Below are 23,960 nucleotides of genomic sequence, written 5' to 3'. Positions count from 1 at the left end.
AGGCATCAAGCCTGCCTCCCCTTCTAATAAGGGAAATAAGGAAGAAAGTGGAAAATGCAACAACACGCACAGAAAAGATGCTGAGTCAAAGCATGTGTGTGTATACATCTTCCATATAAACATCTTTGTCAGTGTGGGCTAAAGGTATGTGTGTACTGGGGGGAGGGAATTATTTCACCTGAGGACCAAGGAAAACATCATCCAAGAGGCTGCGGTTTAAGATGAGACAGGATTGGTTACAGGGTGGCAGAGGAAACAAATGGAACAAAGATATGGAAAGGGTCCCAGGACCAAGGAACAGTACAGTTTTACTGGAGCAGCCCTTCTCAATGGGGATGTGGGAGGGAATTAAGCCCTACAAAAAATGATGAGTGAGTACATTCTCAATTCTCCCAAGGAAAAAACATAGCTAGTATCATTCTAGAGATACAGGACACAAACTGCTACCTACAATCTGATACATACAACAGATGCTTTAAGATCTCAAGGCAGAATTCTCCCATGGAACTCCAGTTGAGAAGGGCTAAATTAGAGTAAAAACGCATTTGAGCAGAAGTGGGGCAGGAAGAAAGGTAACAGAAGTGGGTTATGGTCATGGAGGGTTTGTGTGAGTATAATGTGATGCCTTTGCAAGTAGTCAATGAGGACGTGAAAGTGATCAAAGATAATTTCAGAAAGAACAACCCAGCAGCAGTGTGCGAGAGAGCAGAGGGACACCCATAAAGAGGTCACCAACAGAGCCTAAGCAACAGTCTTCAACACACATCTTGGATGGGAACGTTGGGAAAGTAAATGAAATGGTAAGGCTGGAACTAGAATGGAGATCGAGCTCAGATGAAGATCTCCAAGTCATGCACAGAAAGACCTGAAACTAAGAAAACGAAGGAAATAGCCAAGGTAATAAGCTCCCAGGGAGAAGAGAAAATCCCAGGGTCACAGAGATAATCACTTCTGCAGGAGAATGGTTATAACAAGAGATTTAATAAGACAGCTGAAACTAAAGTTTGAGAAAACAAATCCATTTGTTTTCCAATTATTCCTTAATAAAATTGTTTTTAAAATTCCATTATTCATGCTCATGCTCTGAAAGGGAAAAACTTTCCAAGTCAATAGGACAGTCTCCAAGATCATCCCTACTTCCCCTCAGAACCACATTTAACAAAAGGATCTACACACTTAATACAATACAAACCATTAGGAGATAGAAAAGGAGTATCTAAAAATAAGTTTGGAAGTTTCCATTCAAAGACGAGGACACTATTTATGATACCAAAGTATTAATATCATTTTTCCTTGGATCTTTGAGAACAATTTGAAGACACACTCTCTCCTAAAATGGATTAAGCTTCCAAGGGTTGAAAGATTCTTAGTATCTTAATTTGTTCCCAAAAATGTATACTAAGATCTACTATGTTTTTAGAAATGTATTTTTCCAATGTGATAACAGCCATGACTCAGATTCAAACAAACTTCCTAAAAGTCAAACACACAGACTAAGCAGGAACCCATTAGGCAAAGACTCAAAAAGGTAACTTTTTATATGGATCCAAACTTTTGAAGGTCTTTTATTTTTTTCATGTCTGTGTCATTTAAATTCCATCATCAGAAGCAAAAGGGTAACTTGTGGAAGGCTTGTCTAGGGAAGTAGTAAGTAACACTGAGGTAAAGAGAGAAGCACCCTCACGCAAGCTCTGAGAAGCAGAGGAAGGAAATCAGTTAATACAGCCTATGGACTCAACAGTCTGACCAGCTGAGGTAAGAGACTTGTGTTTAGATTTGTATTGCTTCATCTAATTCTGTAAACTGAAGTATTTTTAAACAACAGTATTTTCATCCACTTTTTCCAAATGCAGGTGAAACACTGTTGACTCATCAAGCTTTTATGTACCAGGTAGCATAACAGGTTTCCCCCAAGTAGCATAACAGATCCTTTCCTTGATAGGTAACCTCACTATTTTAAATGCTTGATTGTCTTCATAAACACATCAAGCGCAAAGTAAATAAAAATTTAAAACCTAAGCATGGTTGAAAAGAAGGAAACTGAACAGTGCTTTTATTTATACCACAAGTAGCACTTTCAGCACTGCTGGTAAGAAGAAAATATTGTAGCAAAGTCTCAGTAGAAAAGGAATGGAATATAGAACACCTTTTTCTGATTCGCTTTAAGAATTATCCTTAGAAATGCTATTTTAAGTATTACTGTTAGAGAGTGTTAACATAATTCAGAAAGAAAGCAGAAAACTCCAAATATCAAGTTTCATTTTTACACAACCTTTCCCTGATACATTCCACAATTAATGCTAAATTGGCATACAAAGGCAAACTGTTCTTGCAGGAAAATCTCATGATTCATATACTTGACATTTTAAAACAAAGAGTTTATAGGATTGTGACATTCTATCAGAAGAGGTTAACCAATTAAGCATTGAAAGTGAAACCCTCCCAACTGTTTTCCACCATCAAATCCACTGCTGACTGCATGTATTCCACTTCCTTCAGGCTTTGGATCTCGAGTTATCTGCTTGCCAAGCATAAGCCTTGCAAATGCTGCAGAAAGAGTTACTTAAAAAATCCATCTCCATACACATTCACATTAAAACAAAAAATCTCCTTGAAGGAATAAAACATTCTATATCTTGTCTGATTCATCCAAAAGTGAATACAAAAAGTCTAAGAAACACTCCTCTGAAGAAAAAAGTTTACGCTCTTCAAAGACTTTGGCAAACACTGGTTGCAACACTATGAACAACTGAGCTTTTTAAATATGGGTTTAGAACTCTGCTAGGTGCCATGAGAAAAAAAAAAAAACAACCTAACAACACTACTGCTGGAAACAACATATACAAAAACTGTATAAATTATGCTTTAGAAGAAAAGCAAAGCAATAAACGGCAGGCTATGGGGCAGGTGGAGAAAAGAAAGGAAGAGCACTCCAAACAACAGGAGGAAGAGGCAGAGGTCAAAGGGTATTGAAGGGATCAGCCTGGGCAGGAAGGAAGCATCCTGAGGACCTGGGGGTTCAAGCACAGAGCCAGGGCCCTGCCAAGGTGCATCAGGCCTTGAAAAAGTAAAAGCACACATATGCACTTACCCTCCAGATGACAGACTGGGAGGAAAACTCACATGCAGAAGCTAATATGTTGAATAATTTGTGGATTTAGAAATGGGAAAAAAATATGATCTCCTAGGTTAGAGTTGACTATATTCTCTAAGGGTCTGTCTACGAATTTAAGGGACTTCAACAGCTTGTATAACATACTTTCTGAGCACTACAGATAAGAACTTACCTAAACTCAACTTGAGGAAACGATTTCTCAAATATCAAATGGGATACTAGATGTATTTAAATAAGGAAGAGGAAAAAAATGCCAGGAGTCAAAAGAGAAATAACTGGCAAATGACTAGTGAGTACATTCTGAGATTTTTTAAATCTGAAAATTGTAAGTTAAAGTTATAAAGCAAATTTAACACTGGAATGTACAACAAGCCCTAAAACAAACATGCAAAAACCTGCTGTAAAAACTGGATCTCAGCCTCAATGTTGCCGCCCTTCAGAGAAAACACTGAAAATTACTTTTACCTAAGGGAAAAGTTAACTTTGGTCTCCCACAAATCTTCAGCAAATTAACCTAACTTAGTTGATTTTATTATAAAGTTATTTTCAATATACACCTGAATATGCATTTAGATCTGGGATTTGTTTTATACATTTTTTTTTTTTTGAGATGGAGTCTTGCTCTGTTGCCCAAGTGGTGTGATCTTGGCTCACTGAGGCCTCAGCCTCCTGGGTTCAAGCAGTTCTCTCACCTCAGCCTCCTGAGTAGCTGGGACTATAGGCGTGCACCACCATGCCCAGCTAATTTTTTGCAGTTTTAGTAGAGATAGGGTTTCACCATGTTGGCCAGGCTAGTCTTGAACTCCTGATCTCAGATGATCCACCCACCACCCTGGCCTCCCAAAGTGCTGGGATTACAGGTGTGAGCCACCGCGCCCGGCCTGTTTTATAAATTTAATAATCTTCTGAACATAGTATGTACTAAAAACCAAAGGCCCCTTTAGGCTCAGAAACAACCAACCAACAACATCATCATCCAAACAAAAATTCCAAAATGTTTCCATTAATTCTGTAACTCTCCTCTGGGCAAGCCTCTCTATCCTAATTAGAAAGTTAAGTAGAATTAACTATTTCTAGAGGGTTAGGCAGGAAGGCCCTTGAATATATGCAGAAAAATTGAGAAGCACAAGCAAACATGTGACAATCCAAAGAGAGAACCGTGGAATTAATTGGCCTGAAGCGCCAATGCTTTAATGAAAGCCAGAGACCCCAAGGGTTAATACACAGTGTTCACACTGAATCTGTCAGAGCCAGATTGTTTGTGATGGGTTTAGGAGCGTGGCTTTCAATTCTGTACTCCACCCTTAACAAAAGAGCACAAAGACAAAGAGCCAGGACAAATTAGGTGTAAAGATAAACAAAAAATTATACGTAAAAATTAACGTAAGCAACTCATCCAGAAAGATTTTCCGAATTCACAGTAGTTTTCTTTAAATAAAAGCCTTTCTAGAATGGCAGTCATTTACTACCTGAATCCATTAAAGATAGGAAATAAACATGTTTATATTTCACAAAGGGAAATCTAAAAAAAAAATCTAAAATATTTCCTGAGGGGGAGAGAAACAAAAATGGATGGAAAAGGAGGATTCAGGATTAGCAGGCTTTTATCAAATTCTTGAATACCTGAGATGTGTTTGCTTTAGTCTTACCTAAAGATTGGAGAAAATGACAACTAAATTCTGTCATCAAGATTTGTCATTATAAAATACAAATGAGTAGTCAATTGGTTGGATTTTAGTCCAAATGGTCATATTACATTTTATATTATTTTTACTCAATAGAAAATGCTGTCAGCACCAAAGAACTGAGATATAAATTAGTTTTCCAGAGAGAAGAAATTAGCCCTTTAAGTTTATAATTGCTAATAAAAAATTTTCACAAATATATTCTGTTCTATGTCATCTTAACTAAAACATACTACAGAATATTTTTGTGTTCAAACTCTGCAGGGCCATGATTATAAACATAAGTAAAATAGTCTGTTGTAATACAGGGAAGCTGTGTGAACCTCTGGGGTGTAGAGTTCTGTTTGTTCCTATATAACAAACTGCTAGATACTCCTACTCTTTACCTCCCACTTGCCTAATCCAGGAAGAATTACAGGTTGTCATGGGAAACCAGAAAACAGATAAGCAAGCATGTTAAATCAGTAACCTTAACAATATACATAATTTAGAGTTAAGAGGCTCTGCTCTAAGGTCTGCAACACAGGGACTCTCCAATCTCGAAGCATTGGTGGATTAACAGCTGCCATTTCCTTGTGAATCAAAGGTCTTTTAAAATGGATTTGCAAGTTCAGAGCTGTGTTCTGGGTAAATGCCATGAATTTTGGAAAACTTACCTGACTACAGTGTTCTGTGTCAGATCCCTTAACATAGGAACAGGAGAACATACTATTCTAGAAGGAAACAAGAGAAGAAACATCTATCTGTAAACTGTAACCTTTTAGGTAAGTGGAAATAAGATGTTGCTATGTTTGTTAGTCTTTAGAAAAGATAAATCATTAGAATGCACTAACAAAAACAATAAAAACCACTTATATCTTAAAAAAAAGAGTAAGTACCACATACATGAAATGGTTAACTATTAACCATAAGGCATTCAATCTCATTAGTACTCAAAGAACTGCAACTATAAACCACAAGATGTCAATGAGCATCCACCAGACTGACAGAAATTAAAGCTGTGACAAGGGTTTGCCAAAACGTAGAGCAACAAGATCTCTCACAAACTGCCACTGGGATTACAACACAGTGTAACCACCTTGACAAACCACCTAGAAATATTACCTAGAAAAAAATGAAGATACACATACTCTATGGCCAGCAGTTCCATTCCTGGAAATGTACCCTTGAGATGTGGTTCACAAACTCTGGTCTCAGAACCCTTTTACATTCTTAAATCTCAAAGGGCTTTTGTTTATAGTGGTTATATTTATGAACATTTACCCATTAAAAATTATGACTAAGAAATTTTTAAAATACTAAAAGATAACCCTACATGTTAACATAAATAACATTCTTATAAAAAGCTATTTTTTTACAAAGCAAAACAATGTCATTGTTGTATACTTTCAAAAATCTCATTAATATCTGGTTAGTATCTATTTAATAGCTACTCTCCTCTGCTTCTATCTCTTGAGAGGCCTCTGGAAAACTCCACTGTGCACTCAAGAGAGAAAGTGTAAGAAAAGCAAGTAACACCGTAACATCTTAGTATCATTATGAAAAGAGTTTTAACCTTCAGGATATCCTGAAAGGGACTCCCAGAGCTCCCTGCACAAGGTGACACAGCTACTTTGAAGAGCTAGGCTTTGAACCCAAGCCTTTTTCAGTCAGCAAGGTTTTGTCTTATTTTAAATACAATTTTCTCACTATTATTAGAAAATAAACATTTAGACAACAAGGAAAAAAATCCTAACTAAACTTCCTTCCAGTCACCTCAATTATATACAAAATGAAACTTACTGATCTGGAAGAATGGCTTCTTCATCCAAAGAAAACTTTCCTTGAATCCCATGACATAGTTCAGGGGGTACATCCACTGGCTGTGGAAAAATGCATTCCTGATCTCATATGCAAAGAATGGAAAACTGGGACTCAAGCAGATTCTTGAGTGTTCATAGCAGCATCATTCGTAAGAGCCAAAAGGCAGAAACAAACCCAAATATTTACCAATAGATAAGTGGATAAAAAAGTACACATAGAGTATTATTCAGCCATAAAAAGGTACGAAATTCTGATACATTATTTAACATTATTTAAAAGGTACAGAAATTCTATTTGGGAAGATGAAAAAGTTCTGAAAAAGTACTGATGGTTATACAACACTGTAAATATACTTAATGCCACAGAATAACCACTTAAAAATGGTTACAATGGTAAATTTTATGTTATGCATATTTTACCAAAATTTTAAAAAGTGCATTTCTAATTAACCAAATTGCGTAACATACCTCTGTGGAACCTGTCTGGTACAGCTCTAAAATGAAGTCATGGAGTGGGTGATGTTTCCCCACAAATAAGACATCACCTCCAAGGCTGTTTCTTCTGGCTAGGGAGAAAGAAAAGAGTAAGACCTACACATAAAAAAATTGTACCTGCAAGATCAATTTTTATGAGCATAAAACAAGGGAAAGCATCTAAGTGTTAAGAACTTAATTATAAAATTTATGAAAAATAATTTTAAAGTGATAGGTTAGACAAGAGTAAGTTCTAGTATTTGATAGTACTGTGGGGAAGTTAGTAATTTATTACATATTTCAAAATAGAAGAAAAAAACTGTAATGTTCCCAACACAAAGAAAAGATAAATGTGAGGTGATGGATATCCCAATTACCCTATTTTGATCACATATTGTATATAGGTATCAAAATATCACATGGACCCAAAATATATGTGTAACTATTACATATCAATTTAAAAAAATTTTTTTAATTATAGTGATAGATCCAAATGTGTGATGTGCCTCTATGGGGAAAAAAATATTTTAACAAAAAAGTTTCAAAAAGATCAATAGTTATCAGGAAAAAAAACCCACTGAAATATGTATGAATATACTGCAAGATAAAGGGCAATATTTTCTTATTTATAATAAACTCATTTTCTTAGTATAAGAAATACATAATCATTCCCTAAGGAAACATAAACAGTGTCATTTGATGAAAAGATTGTTCTAAAAGACAATCTTTTTGATACAGAAATTGTTTCTAGAGGCTTATTATAATGGTATTAAATTTTTCAATAGAGCCCAGCTTTGCAATTTCCGAATATGAATACTTTTTACTGTCAGTATTAATTACAAATTGCCTATTTTTATGTCATATTTCAAGTTAGCACTCTAAGAGCATATGCTTTTGTTTCACCCTAACCTTTTAAACAAAGTAGTTATTACTGGGGAGAAAGGAGGAGTAGGGAAGAAGGCAGATGGAGAAAATGAATAATATCTTCCCAACAGGCAAAAGATACTTTCGTGTGTGCATGTCATATAAGAATCAAAATGTCAAAGGATATTGTTGAAGTATTGCTTTTTAAAAAATTTAACAAATACTTGTAAGTTAAAACATTTTATTTAACTACTACTCAACTTACAGATAATGAATTAAGAAGCAAAGTCAACGTCTGTAATAAGAAAATAAAATCAATGATTTATACCCCCCTTTATGGGAAATCTGACAAACGGGAGAAGGAAGGTCTAATTTTATACAGAAATATGAAGTGTATATTACACAGATCAATGTTAACTAAGAAGTATAATTCTTACTCTCTTCTGGAGTGAGGTCTGGGTATACCTCTTCTAGGGCAGCTCGTAGCCTTCGCTCATCCACAAATGGCAAGAGAGCAACACCTGGGAAAACAAGTGCAAATGAACCACCCCTGCTACCAGGATCACCCAAATTCCAACTTATCATTGCTCGAAATGAACGTTTCTAGTAGAGTTTCCTTGCTGATACAAAAACATTTTGGAACTGAACTCTTATTGTCTCATTAAGCCAAAACTCAGATGCTAATATTTCCCCTGTAGTTGCAGAAGAAAAAATTCTACGTATTTTCCATTCTTAAAATGGCTTATATGGAAAATCATGTTTTCTGAATCTTAACTCCATGGTGATAAAAATTTTAAATAAATGAACAAATGGCTACCTGGATACCAGTAATATGTTCTCACTTTAGTTACTAAGATGCCCCCAAGCAAGCCAGTTACTCTCCCTAGGGCTTGAGTGTGTCCTTTCTTCTTTCTAGTACTTGGTTTCATCTTTTGTAAAATGAGAGCATTTCAACTAAAAACTCAATTCTGTTCAACCAAAATGCATAGATCTCCTCCTGCTCTAAAATTCCATAGTATTCTTTTTACATTTTAAAGCCTACTAATTAATTTATATACAAAAAAATTTTACTTGCTTAAATAACTTAGGGGGCAGGGGACAGAACAGAGGCTATTCATTTGAGACTTAAAATGATCCTCTGGAGTATGCTGAAATTAAGGGCACTTATTTGGACCCAGAAGCATAATTTTCAAAGAAGCACATCACTAATACAATGCTATAAGAAAAATATACAAAGTTATTGAAGCGTATATATTTTCTGCTCTACACAGTATAAGTAGTATTTTGGCTAAACAAAAATTTTACAATACATAGCAAAGACAAATGCTAAATAGTGTTAAATAATTCTGAAACTACTGCTACTCAAAACCACTGTTATTTGTGATTATTCCCTTTAAAATTATGAGAAATGAAAAGGTTTCCAAGTCTTAATTATTTAGCTTAATTAATTATTCCAAACTTAGGAATCATGTTCAATTTCACTACCTAGTAAGAGTTTTTTTTTTTTTTTTTTTTTTTTTAAGATAGGGTCTCACTCTGTCACCCAAGCTGGAGTGCAGTGGCACGATCATTGCTCACTGCAGCCTCAAACTTGCAGGCTCAAGCAATCCTCCCACTTCAGCCTCCTGAGTAGCTGGGACTACAGGCACATGCCACCACCACACCCAGCTAATTTTTTAAATTTTTTGTAGAGATGAGGTCTCCTTGTGTTACGCAGGCTGGTCTCAAATTCCTTGTTTCAAGCAATCCTTCCAACTTGGCCTCCCAAAGTCCTGAGATTACAAGCATGAGCCACTGCACCTGATCTTTTTTTTTTTTCTTTTTAAGTTAAAAAGAAACTAAGTTCTAGTATGAATTTTGAATGGCCTAAAAGAGTGATTTCAAGGCTCTTAATACCTAACATGTGAGTCAGGCTATTTCAATTACTGGTAAACACATGAAAAAAACCCAGGAAATTGCTAAAACATTATTTAGTCATACACTTAAGAGAAATATATCAAGGGGAAACTACAGCATCATTTAGCTTGTTTTCTACCCACTACATTTAAGATATATATATATCCTACCCACTACATTTATTTATATATATAAAATATATATAAATATATATTATATTATATGTTAATTATATATTATATATTAAATATTATACACATATAAAATAAGACTTTTCTACAATATCAATTCCAGAAGCTAAATCCAATCAGTTAACAATGTGAAGTGCTACTCAACAGCAAGAAAATTACTAAGCAATAAATTAGCCCTACTGGCCAGCATAGAAAGGAATGCCTTACATCCAGATATGACAGAGCTACAGTGAGCTGATAGTAAACATGAGAATAGCAGCTACTGTTTTCTGAACACTTCTTATGTTACATGCATTATCTCACTGAATTCTTTCAATACCCAGAGGGAGCCCAAGTACTGGTACTAACTTAGGTATTACACAGTCACTTCAAATGTGAGCTCTAGTATCAGACTTTCTGAGTTCAGGTCTTAACTCTGCCACTGTGTGACTTGATGGAATTACTTAAATTCTCTATTCATATATAAAATATACAGCAATCAAAACTACTATGCTATCTATCTATATAGTACTAAGCAAATTGACCAAAACGATACTGCTTTTAAATTACGTGTGTTGGGCCAGGTGCGGTGGCTCACGCCTATAATCCCAGCACTTTGGGAGGCTGAGGTGGGCGGATCACCTGAGGTCAGGAGTTCGAGACCAGCCTGGCCAACATGGTGAAATCCCACCTCTACAAAAAACACAAAAAAATTAGGCAGGTGTGGTGGCACACGCCTGTAATCCCAGCTACTCAGGAGGCTGAGGCAGGAGAAATTGCTTGGACCTGTGAGACGGAGGTTACAGTGAGCCGAGATCGCGTCACTGCACTCCAGCCCGGGCAACAGAGTGAGACTCTGTCTTTAAAAAAAAAAAATTACATATAATGTTGATAAGCACATGTTTAAAAATGTTGATGTATCCAGATATATTTTATCTTCTATTAAGATGTACTCAACCCAGGTAAGAGCTTAACTAAGTATTATCATTACTTTCACTAAGTAAGTTTTAAAAACATGTATGAGGAAGAAACTGTATTTCCCAACAGTACTAAATTTTACCTCAAGAAAAGTGTGTTCTCACTACTAAGCTAAGTAAAAATATTTATATAAAACATTGAATAAAATACAAAAATATCTGAGGTCAAAATTTAAACCCATCCAAAAATTCATGTGAAATCTCAAGGGACCTTGAATATGAATAAAGTTGGAAGACACAATTTCTGACTTCAAAACTCACTACAAAGCGACAGTAATTACAACAGTATAGCACTGGCATAAGGAAAAACACATAGCTCAATGGACTAGAATAGAGAGCCCAGAATATTTTCAACAAGAGTGCCAACTTATTCAATGGGGGGAAGAATGGTCTCTTCAACAAGTGGTGCCGGGAAAATTTGATATGCACATGCAAAAGAATGAAGTTGGACCATTACTTTACACCATATACAAAAATTAATTCAAAATGGATCAGATTTAAATGTAAGAACTAAAACTGTGTAACTTTTAGAAGCAGACATAGGAAGAAAGATTCATGATGTCGGATTTGGTAAAGATTTCTTGGATATGACACCAAAAGCACAGGAAACAACAAAAAAGATAAACTTGATTTCATCAAAATTAAAAACTTGTGTGCATCAAAGGACATCATCACAGGGTAAAAAGATAATCCACAGAATAAGAGAAAACACATGCAAATCATATATCCAATAAAAGATTAATGTCTAGAATATATAAAAAACTTCTATAATGCAACAACAAAATCAACCCAATTCAAAATTGAGCAAAGGATTTGAACAGACATTTCTCCAAAGATTTAGAAATGGCCAATAAGGACATGAAACGATGTTCAGTATCACTAATCATTAGGAAAATGCAAATCACCACCACAATGAAATACCATTCATACCCATTAGCATGGTTATTACTAATAAAAACAAAATAACAAATGTTGGAGAGGATGTGAAGAAATCTGAACTCTTGTACATTATCTCACTTTTCCCCTAGAGTTAAGTTATATTGAAAATATCCTGTCAGTGAAAGAAATAATGTATACCACAATGACAGAGCTGACAAGTCACCTGCATGTTTATATATTTAGTTATCTACTTAATAAACCCAGACAACGATTTAATAATTTACTTATTTAACAAACACAAAAATATATTTGCTTCTTAATTAATTTACTTAGTATTTTTACATCCCTCACTGTCCCATGCATCTTCTCTCTCTGCTTTAATCAAGACATCCTCCACAAAGCACCTTGAAAAACCCGAATCTCCAATCCATTTAACATGTAATAATACATGATCATGAAGCACACAACGCTTATATAACCCCAATGGGTGCATTTCCATGATCATTCCACTGAAGCGATATGATATTTCTGCTACTAAATAAATCAACTCCAAAGCCTCCTGATTTTTCAATTTGTAAATTGTATTATTTATTCCCCCTTTGTCTCAAGATTCTCTTTAAGTCATTTTATTGGCCATTCCAACCACAGGGAACAATAAGTAAAAAATGAAAATATGATTTTACCAAATGTGTTTATTACCCTAGGAAAATGTATGGTGGAAGAAAAGGTTAAATAATTTGCTGCAGGATGACTTTAGTGTGAAACAACAGCTGGTTTACTGTGTAAGAGAGATTTCTTTTTTTTTTTTTTTTTGTTTGAGACGGAGTCTTGCTCTGTCGCCCAGGCTGGAGTGCAGTGGTGCTATCTCGGCTCACTGCAAGCTCTGCCTCCCGGGTTCACGCCATTCTCCTGCCTCTGCCTCCTGAGTAGCTGGGACTACAGGCACCTGCCACCACGCCAGGCTAATTTTTTGTATTTCTAGTAGAGACAGGGTTTCACTGTGTTAGCCAGGATGGTCTCGATCTCCTGACCTCGTGATCCGCCCGCCTTGGCCTCCCAAAGTGCTGGGATTACAGGCGCGAGCCACTGCGCCCGGCCGAGATATTTCTTCATTGTATTTTACATTCAATCATCATTACATATTGGTTGAGTGGTAAACACACCTTAAAGTTAGTACAAATTTTATATAGCCATTCCTACAAAATCTGTTAATGGAATGAAAAACTAGTAGGAAAAGTAATGATCAACAACAAGTATTTAAACTACATAAAAGTTTCTAGCATATTTTTCAAAAGTTTCCATGGAGTATACATAAATCTCCACATGGATACTACTGTGTTTCTGTATTTCTCAGCAACCTCAAAAGGTGTTAATGAGCTACTGACTGAATTTAACAAGCCCCATTAATTAATCACAAAGGAAACAAAAGACGTAATTATCAACCTATTTCAACCCAATTTACTGCTTCTAAGAATGTTATAATTAAATTTACTATTAATCATTGCTAATCCCAGGTTGGATGGAGAAATATCAACATTTCACATATAATTCTCCAAATATTTACCTTTTAAAATATTTATTTATTTATTTATTTATTTATTTATGAGACAGGGCCTCACTCTGTCCTCCAGGCTGGAATGCAGTGGTGCAATCATGGCTCCCTGTAACCCAGACCTCCCAGACTCAAGCAATCCTCCCACCTCAGCCTCCTAAGTAGATGGAACTACAGGTGCAAGCCACCACGCCAGGCTAATTTTTGTATTTTTTGTAGAAATGAGATTTCACCATGTTGCCCAGGCTAAAATATTTATCTTTTACAGAATTATTTCATTTCAAAAATTATGTTTGTTCACAGTTTTACCAGAAAAGAACGTCTAAATTTTACCTTGCCATGCATATTTCTTCCCATTCAAATCAATAGCAAAATCTTCAGGATAGAAGTCAATTATACTAGAATCCTATATTAGGAAGAAAAGTAAAGAATCAAAACAGAAGTCACACATCTCTGTTATAAAGAATTTGATATGACTTTCATTCAAGTTATAAGGTCTGATGAGAAAATAAAGTGCATTCCTTTTAAAAAATGTTAAGAGACATTAGGTCATTAATCCCAAGTATAGTAAAACAAAATGAACAATGTTATTTTAAAAGATGAAAAAGCATTACTGTAGAATTTTAGAATTGACAACTATGGGCTTCAGGCAGGCAGAAAGTAAAGGGTTTATGTACTCTAACATTTCCTACTTCCCGGCTGGGTCTCACTCTTTCTAGCTAGCATACAAAACAAGTTCACAGGTGATTTTGGGTACGGCAGTTTCCTCATCTCTGGTGGCTACCAAATATGGCTGGAACAAATAAAATTAAAGACTTACAGGTAGCCAGAGAACAAAAATTTTTCCCCGGCCAGGCACGGTGGCTCACGCCTGGAATCCCAGCACTTTGGGAGGCCGAGGTGGGCAGATCACGAGGTCAGGAGATCGAGACCATCCTGGCTAACAAGGTGAAACCCCATCTCTACTAAAAATACAAAAAATTAGCTGGGCGTGGTGGCGAGCACCTGTAGTCCCAGCTACTCAGGAGGCTGAGGCAGGAGAATGGTGTGAACCCGGGAGGCAGAGCTTGTAGTGAGCCGATGGTGCCACTGCAATCCAGCCTGGGCAACAGTGCAAGACTCCGTCTTACAAACAAACAAACAAAAAAATCAAAAACTAAACAAAAAAATTTCTCCCCAAAACAAACTGATTTACTGTGCCGGGCCAAAGAAAGCAGGAAATATATGTGTGTTTGGAGTAAAAAACATACTTTGTTTCTGTACTTCACTGTTTTAACTATCAGCTGCAAAAGCAATTGTAACTGATATTAATAAAATGTGACAAAAATCCTGTCACCCACACACTCAAAATACTGAGACTCACAGGATCACTCATGAGCTTCCGCCATGATGGAGGTAGAAAATTACCACTTGCAGCTGGAAATACCCCCATAAGTTGTTCTAGTGGTTTAAACTGAAAAAAGAAAAAACATTAAAGACCCAAGATTATTATCTAATCCAGAATTCTATAAACTTTATGACTTTAAGTAATTAAGCTTACCGGTTTCGTACCCTTCTCAAAATCAGATGGCATGTCTGCAATGCCTTCAAAGTCTGAAGCAAATGGTGCATAATGAAATGGATAATACCACTTCCAGGAAGCACAGCCCTAGAATCATTAAAAAGTAACAACAAAATCAAAAACCTATGTTAATGATGAACACAATTAAAAAAACAAAAATTAGACTGTTAACCTATAATATTCTATTTATAAAACACATGACTTCTGGCATATATTCCAAATACTGATCTTTTCCATGACTCCTAAAAATTCTTTAAGTTTGAAGTTTCTAATTCATATCAATGGCTCTTTGACTTTAAAAATGCTACAAAGCATCTTTGAAAAATCAGTAGTTACTGCCAAACTTCATATTCACAAACACAATTTGGTAAGATTTTTATCCTTAAAATACATTTGGTGACATTTCTTTCCATCTCTAGAGCTGTTATCATCAAGTAAAACCAAAAGCAGTCACAGCAGACATTTACTGAGCATGTAAGGTGGTTAGAGACATTATTGGAACAGCAGTTGAAAGTAAAACAGCCATGAGTTTCATTTTAAAATTCACCATTATATTTTCACCTGACAAGTTCCTTTTGACTATAAAAACATGTGAGTAAACACAGCAAAAAGAAAACAAAAGCAAGTTATACTCATAGGAAAGAGATATCTAAGATGTGTTAAGACAGTGTCTAGTGAGTTTAAATCTTGACAGTAGGAGTAAAACACGCAAACAGAGTACTTAATGGTCAATACTCAGTGCACTGTGTTACTTTCTACTTGTCAACAAACTTCATCTATTCCCAGGTCACACCAAATTTAACTTCGTTTGTTCTCTAAGCACGGAACCAGATATTAACTATCAGTGTTACAGTCCTCAATATGTCTACCTAATCTCTCACCAATCTGACATCTCAATTATCAAAAGGTAGGATACAGGTTATTCCAATTAGAATGTGCTTCATGTATCATCACTATATTATGAAAAGCGTAGCATTCAAATTCCTTTAGAATTCTTATTTGTATTTTCCAGGGTTTGTCCTCTGTTCAGCCATTCAGTGACTGTCAATTCATTACTCAGTTATTTTTAAACTCCAATGTAAAAAGCACTAACCTTTCGTCATCTTAAAGACAAAGGGCAGTCAACCACATTACTTGATGCTGAAAATACTTTTAACAAAAATTAGCTTTGTTTCTATATTAATACCTAAGAAACTTCCACGTCTTCAGAAACAAATATTTACAAATACGGACTTCTGAATAGGGAGCTTTAAAAAATGAGCCTGGGTTTGTTTTCAAGATCCAGCTCAATAATACTATTATTACAGAAATTACTGGGATGACACAGTGGTTCATGCCTGTAATCCCACTACTTTAGGAGGCCAAGTCAGGCGGATCACAAGGTCAGGAGTTTGAGACCAGCCTGACCAACATGGTGAAACCCCGTCTCTACTAAAAATACAAAAATTAGCCAGGTGTGGTGGTGCGCTCTGTAATCCCAGCTACTCAGGAGGCTGAGGCAGGAGAATCGCTTGAACCTGGGAGGCAGAGGTTGCAGTGAGTTGAGATCACGCCATTGCCCTCCCGCCCAGGTGACAGAGCAAGACTCCGTCTCAAAAACAAAAAACAAACAAAAAAAAAGAAATTACTATTTTTCTTAAATGATTAACTACAAATTCAGAGGAAAATATTCTTTTTGTACCTGGTAGTAATATCTAAGAACCCAGCAAAGTCCTTCAACGTACGACTGCACAACTTTCCGACGGAATTTCTCATCAGCTGCATCCACATCAAATTTGTTCTTGTAGTACCGCTGCTTCCAGCCAGCTTCCCATAACCTAAAACCAGGCACAGCTCATTTATGCTGAATTAACACACCTTCAGTAACAGGCTGTCTACTAATTTATACCCCAAATCAATTTATATTTAATACCCAGGGGAAATGTGAAAGAGTTAAACAGTCATGCTAACACAGATTGATTTAACTATTTCTAAAAAGTCTAATTTCATAGGATTTATTATCAACTTAAAGACAGTTAAACACACCCCAATCACTGATTCTGGTAAGACCACTATAAAACCACATTTTTAAAAATGTTATTGAAAAAGATACAGAACACGTTTGCTCAAATTTTAATACTACTTTATATGTTTCTTTGTACAATTCTAAAGCTACATTTTAAGATTCAAATATTGAAAATATTTTAAATAGTTCAAGTTCCTTAGTTTGTTAAAATATATTTAAACCATACAAAGAAAGTCAACTAAATTACTTAAGACTCACACAGGTAACTTTTTTAAATGTAAAAAATAGTTTATAAAAGAATAATCTAGACATTAGGCAGAAATTATGTGTATACCTACTCTCTCTATCCTTGCTTGGGCCTTATCCCTCTTTCAGCTAAGAGTTGTTGATGGCTTAAGGAAAGGAGATAGAGATATATATAGAGAGACATACACATTCTATATCTCTATATATCTATGTATACATACACACACACAAACATATGTATGTTATGGTAAAATCTAGAAGCAGGTCAATGAATCCACTAAATTATCATTCATCACTGAAAATACAATGTGACCAACCACATTTTCATCCAATGTATTATTTTTTTTAAGAATCCATTTCTTATTCTCTAAGATTTAACATTTAAGGAACATAAAGAAGCCAAATAACACTTTTAAAAACATCAGAACAGATCAAGAACATCAAGATGATTCTCCATTTAGGCCTCTTTTCCATGTGCCAGATTTCACATATTAATTGCAGTCATGTTTCAGAATATACCGTATCAATTTTAATCTACCCCTCCCACAACACAAAGGATTCACAGAATAACAATTAGAAATATCCCCCATTCATAAGGTGGATTATCACTATTTTACAGAAAATATTAATGAAAAAATGCTAAAAGCCCCAAGTATTTCTTGGTAGAGGCATTTCCTCTAGGATTAAACAATAATTTCCTCTAGGATTAAACAATTTCCTCTAGGATTAAACAATAAAATACTAAACAAATCAAGTTACCTATTAAACTAGTATTGATCATGATGGCTACATAGTAAACAAAACCAAAGACATGCTGTAAGAGGAAAACCCAAAGCACAGAAAGTAGAGGATAGAAACTAAAGATATACAGAGTAAATGTTCAATCACAAGTAGACATGGATCTGAAATCAAAGGATGTTAGAAAATGTGCAAAACCACACGTGACCCTTGCAAAGTTTCTAATCATAAACACAAATCACACACTTTCCATGTCCTGTAAAAGAAGCATGAGCTGTAGGTGACTACTGTCTTGTTTACCTTTGAAATAGATCGTTTTCCTAAATTCTTAATGAGCTACAATTATTGAGATTGTTGGCCTTTTGCACTTGGAGCCCACGGTTCAAATCTGGATTTAATTACATGAGAGGTTGTTAATCTTATTATATAATGATCTCAAACTTCAGGATGAATTAAAGAATCAGCTTCCTATTTTAAATTTGAAGTATACAGTTAAAGGGAAACTCCTCTGTCATGAAATATAATTGCGCATACGCAAGTCTGTGGTTTTTAAAAAACATACATATTGATCTCTTAACAGAATGATTTCTGCATATTTCATTTTGAGGAAGAACTCTTTCAATAGAGAAGATTAAGGCAAACTATATTAAGTGTCTAAGTATAACTGAACTTTCTAGGTTAAGCAGCTTGAAAATTTAATCAGTCTCCAAACAGCAACATTCAGATCACATAGTCAGAGCTAAACACCTAGATATGATATCTAGCCGATCTTGTGCCTGGTCTCAGAGGGAAAAGTGGATTGGAGGACGAAAGCCTGCACGCATACTAATCTAGACACTTAGGTTTAACAGCTACAGCTTACACATCTCACTGGAATTTACTGACTATTCTAACCCTCCACATTAATTACTGATGGATAAAAAGATCACAGGCAAGCATCTGAAGGCACTGCTGCTCTAAGCTAAATAGCATTAATTAGACTGCATCTATTTCAGCAATTTGCTAACAAAGTGCTACCAAAAAATGGCTTCACCTGACATTATCCTCTGGCTCAGGTTCACTGTCACTGTCTTCTGCTTTTCGCTTAATTCCTCCTAATGGAGACGGGGAGCCATCAGATGTGAAACTCGTATTAGGAGATATCGAAGGACTCTGTAGACAATGATGACATTACAGAAGAAGGATTTCATTATTCATTTTACATAAGAAGGTACATCCAACCACCACTACTTACCATGTTTCACAGTAACATTTTTAAAGCTACTACATAGAGATGGTAAACATACTTAGAAGGTACAGAGACTGATCTTGCTCCATTTCACTTCCCCTCAAAAGAAGTAATGTAATACCCAAACTTTCTATGCTTAAACTGAAAACAATTAACATTATTAGGGCAAAAAAAAAGTTTCTGAAGAAAAAAAAAGTTTTAATTTTATAGATTTTTAAAAATTATAGTACTTGAATTTTATTTTCCTTTGGTGGTTCACAATCATTTGTGACAATCAGTTGTAACAATTCCTGTTAGGAATTCACAATCATTTGCCACCTACCAAATGGCAAAGCTATGAGGGGAAAAAATTATGTGATATATAAAATGCATTACATATATAGCATATAATATATAATAATATAGATGTAATAATATATAAAATAGTCAATGCTGGTGAGAATGCAGCTAAATGGTTAAGTCTTCAACCTAGTACAACCACTCTGAAAAGCAAGTTTAATAAGACTGTGTTAGATAACTTAAATTACTTTATATGTTCAGTTTTAAAAATCAATCAACAAATAAAAATTAGTCATCTTAGAAAAATGCAGATTTTATTAGTATTTCAAAGACTTAGCTGTCACTTTAAATTCAGTATTATCTTCCCTTTGTACCTAACTCAATTAACATAATAGGTTAATTTTAATTAACATATTTTAATATAACCCTAACATATTTTAATATTTAAAAATTAAAAGAAAATGTTCTGCAACTTTAGTTACTCAAGCTAAAGGACCACATCACCAAAAACATAAGGGGCAGAAACATTTCCACAGTCAAGTTTTTCTTCTGTTACTCACAGTATATTAGCTATCTCAAGTAAATTGAATTTTTTTTAAACTGAGAGCACAGAAGGCCATTTCAATGATACAACAACTAGAGTATCCACAGCATAAACACAGTTCATACCACAGGTCAAGAAAAGTTAAAATAATACGAAATCATATTTCACATAGATCTTAGAGCACATCTCTTTTAAAAACATAATGTCAATGTTATTAATGAAAAGGTACAGACAATATTGTCAAAAAAAAAAACCCAATAAAAATAAATACAGGAAAGCACTGTTGTACTTGGAAAACAAGGCAGGTATTGTTGTATTTTAGTCATACAGATCTGAGTCTGAAATACCAAATTCAACTTTTACTGGCTGTGTGGCCTTGAACAATTTATTACTTAACCTCTGTGAGCCTCATCTTAAAATGGGGATGATAACGTTCTGTTTCCTTACAAGTTATTGCAAAGATTAAATGCATCAACACATGTGAAAGATTACTGGCATGCTGCCTACCTGGTACATGGTAGTTAACCATTCAGTAAGTAATCACTATTGTTTTTTCAACCCTACACTAATCCATTTGGATTAAATTATGAGAGCGACATTCCCATTAACTGTCTACAGAGAAGTTGTGTAAAAAGCAAACTTTAACAAAATTAATTACTAACAAGATATAAACTCTATCTTTAGAAAACAAATAATAATATACTTTCTAGAAAAAAATGCTGTTCACCATTTAATGCTAAATCTCCGCTGCTCTGTCTCTACCAACAAAAATATTCCCTTGTGAACATACCAGATTCATATTAAATTCAAATTTCTTCTTAAGCTGTTTTTTTCATCAAATTAGATATAATGAAACCACACTGAAGAACGCTAAATATAAAACCACATATATAAGGAAATGGAAGCTATTTAATAAAACACTAAGAATGTTAATCATCAGTAGACAAGTACTAGAGACTACAACCCAACAGCTCAGAAAAATAAAACACGAGAAATCTGTAACTTTAATGGCCCCCTTTAAAAAAACTGGTAATTTGACTTCAAAATTTCCTTAAATTTAGAACATTCTAGGTGAAAATCCCACTCTGCAAAGATTCGAATTCCATACCTCCTCTATATAGAAATAATTGTGGCAAGGGAAGTTAATTAAGACAGAATCAAAGAAGCAACCTCATCACCAGTCTCCCCATTACTACTCCTATGGCAGATGTTATCGATCTACAGTCTGGTCCTGTGGCCTAATACTACCGGGCCTGAAGATAATACTGGAATCCTTCCTGAAGCAACCACAGCTGGCAAAGTTTAAACCTGCCTGCCTCCCAAGATTAAAAAAAAAAGGTACTCTACCATCAACAGGGCATATAACACCACCAGTCACTCTCAGTTCTGCTCTGAGGGGATGGTAGTCACTAAAATCTTGAATGATGGGCATCGGCTATTTCTGTTCCATATGAGCATCAATAGGATAACAGAATAACAAAAATTAAATATCCAAGCTTATTCAATTTCCTTGGATATATCATAGCAAAAGTGTATGTTCCTTCCTCTACTGTTAGATCAGGGTCTGTTCCCTCAGCCCTGCTGTTGTCCCACTGGGTATTCTGAGAGCTCATGGTCTATTTCCACTACAATAGGAAGGTGGTGGACAAAGTACAGCCTTGCAGGATAGGTTGATTTGCTTCTGGAGTTTGGATTACCAAGTTCAAATATGGAAGAATACCACAAGGCAAATAAATGCATGCAGTTGCTGAGTTCACAAACAGGGAGTAACCAGTAAGGGCTACCTTAAGATATTTATTTAGATCTATTCCATGCTGAATTGGAGAGCCAGAGTTTACACCTAAGGAATACTATTTTGCAAAATGCTCACAACTGCCCACTGAAGGAAAGGGGAAATAAGGGAATAAAACCCATCCTCCTCCTCTTGCCTCAGCTTTGAGACATATGGATGTCCCTTGACAAGCTTCTAGAACCATTCACCACCCTATTCTTTGGAGAAGGGAGAAGCAGTGTGTGGTTCATCTGCATTACAAAAACACTGCAGCCACTTAGCTTATTTTTGAGACAGGGTCTCACGCTGTCACCCAAATTGGAATCAGCTGTCTCTTTACATTCGCATGTATCAACAATCCTACGTGCTCTTCTTTCACATCATTTGGATATTTTCATATTGATAAAGATGGACTTAACAGAACTAAACATTTCTCAAGGCAAAGCAATTAAGAAAAACTATAAAACAAAACTCCAGGCTGTGATAAATTTCACACACACACCACCCCTGCAAGAGGTATGTGATATTCACCACTCTTAAATGTCACATAAAAGTAAGCCACTTACAGAGTTATTCTGCATCCTCATTTCATAGGCTGCTTGTCTCGGATTACTGGCTACTTGAGAACCTGGTGAATTTCTTGAACCCAAGGCATGAGGAGTTAATATTCCACTAGGAGTGAAAGCTGGTTGATCTCTCTAACATAAATGGAAATGAATGCAGAAATTAAAATTAAATCACAACACAGTTAGATGACAGAAAGAAAAGAAGGGCAATGGAATAAAGTCCAAACTGTAAGCACTTTACAAAACTCACTAAAAAACCAAATGATCTTCGTTAATATTACAAGGTTGTCTACACTTTGATTTGATGGTAACTTATACCTTCTAAACAACAGCCTATAATACTTAATAACTCAGTCCTAAAGTACATATAATACATTGTACTGAAACATAGAGAAAATCTTGCAAGTCTCATTATGCTAACCCACTGCTTTTTATAATTACAGAAAACATTCGAGACACAATTTCAGGCTAATAAAAACAAAATAATTCAGGTTTAAAAAAAGTTGAGTTTGAGTTATACTTAGGAAATACAACTTTTTAAATTTATTTATTTATTTTTGAGACAGAGTCTCACTCTGTTGCGCAGGCTAGGGTGCAGTGGTGCAATCTCCGCTCACTGCAACCTCTGCTTCCTGAATTCAAGCGATCCTCTCACCTCAGCCTCCCGAGTAGCTGGGATTACAGGCACACGTCACCACACCCGGCTAATTTTTGTGGAAATACAACTTTTATTTACCCTTTGCCTTGCTAGAATTTAACTCTTTATTTCCAATTAATTAGATATGATTATAGCTAACATAGGTGATAGTCTTGGCTGACTGATAAAAGATATTGACAAAAATAATAATATATAAGTAGAAACCAAATATGTCCCTCCCAATCTAAATGATTTTGAACCCACTGCAACAATAAATAACTCTACTTTTCTCCCTTCTTGTTTCCTGAAATTGCTTAATTCTAACAAAACGTAGTAAAAGGCAGTCCCTAAACTCCACAAGCTTGAAAATCTAGTAGGGAAGATAAGAAAACAAGAACTAAAGAAGTTAAATGACTATAAAGCATTATGCAATTAAGTAAGAAAACATGTATCAGACGTAGGAAGCACCAGAGTTAAAAGAAAGGATTGCTCAACCTGTACTATGAGCATAACCAAGAAGGGAGGCCTTGTAGAAAAGGTATGATGTCAGTGAGCTGCAAAGTCAAAAATCCATTCAGAGGTTACAAATGAAGGCAACATTCTTAATCAGCAGGGATATGGCGTATTTAGAAGACAACAGGGGATATGCTGGACGGCTGGAATTCAACTGGATGACAGTGTGCTCTGAACACCAAACTAAGACAGAATTGGATTCTGAGGGGATTAAGGAGTCAGTGGTGCTTTTAGAGCAGAGAAACAAGTTTAGAGTGTTGTGTTCTAGAAAGATTAATCTGACAAAGGTGTAGAAATAAGAGTATAGTAACTTTCAAAGGGATACAAAATATTGACCATTTTTACTTAAAGAACAATACTTGATTGCTGTAAACCATTCAAATAGCTAACTGCCACCCACCTCTCACCTCCCAAGTGTATCCCTTCAGACATCAGAGCCTAGAGGACCTTCTTTAAAT

General features: G+C 35.3%; 1 protein-coding gene across 5 annotated transcripts in view; it reads right to left on the bottom strand.

Annotated features, from left to right (window-relative positions):
- XRN2 (5'-3' exoribonuclease 2) overlaps window positions 1–23,960 on the bottom strand; it is an 86,934-nt gene that overhangs the window by 26,555 nt on the left and 36,419 nt on the right. For all 5 annotated transcript variants that reach the window (XM_019017317.4, XM_063702441.1, XM_019017316.4 and 2 more), the window contains exons 15-24: window positions 22,353–22,484; window positions 18,998–19,116; window positions 16,657–16,792; window positions 14,955–15,062; window positions 14,778–14,867; window positions 13,748–13,820; window positions 8,378–8,461; window positions 7,071–7,168; window positions 6,583–6,662; window positions 5,457–5,513 (exon numbers count right to left, since the gene is read on the bottom strand). In XM_019017317.4, coding sequence (XP_018872862.2) covers window positions 5,457–5,513; window positions 6,583–6,662; window positions 7,071–7,168; window positions 8,378–8,461; window positions 13,748–13,820; window positions 14,778–14,867; window positions 14,955–15,062; window positions 16,657–16,792; window positions 18,998–19,116; window positions 22,353–22,484 — 977 coding nt within the window. The remainder of the gene's footprint in view (window positions 1–5,456; window positions 5,514–6,582; window positions 6,663–7,070; window positions 7,169–8,377; window positions 8,462–13,747; window positions 13,821–14,777; window positions 14,868–14,954; window positions 15,063–16,656; window positions 16,793–18,997; window positions 19,117–22,352; window positions 22,485–23,960) is intronic.

Source organism: Gorilla gorilla, chromosome 21 (genome assembly GCF_029281585.2).
Source record: "Gorilla gorilla gorilla isolate KB3781 chromosome 21, NHGRI_mGorGor1-v2.1_pri, whole genome shotgun sequence".
In the NCBI taxonomy this organism is placed as follows: domain Eukaryota; kingdom Metazoa; phylum Chordata; class Mammalia; order Primates; family Hominidae; genus Gorilla; species Gorilla gorilla.
Note: the sequence above shows the minus strand (reverse complement) of the source record. Positions and strands in the feature narration are given on the sequence as shown.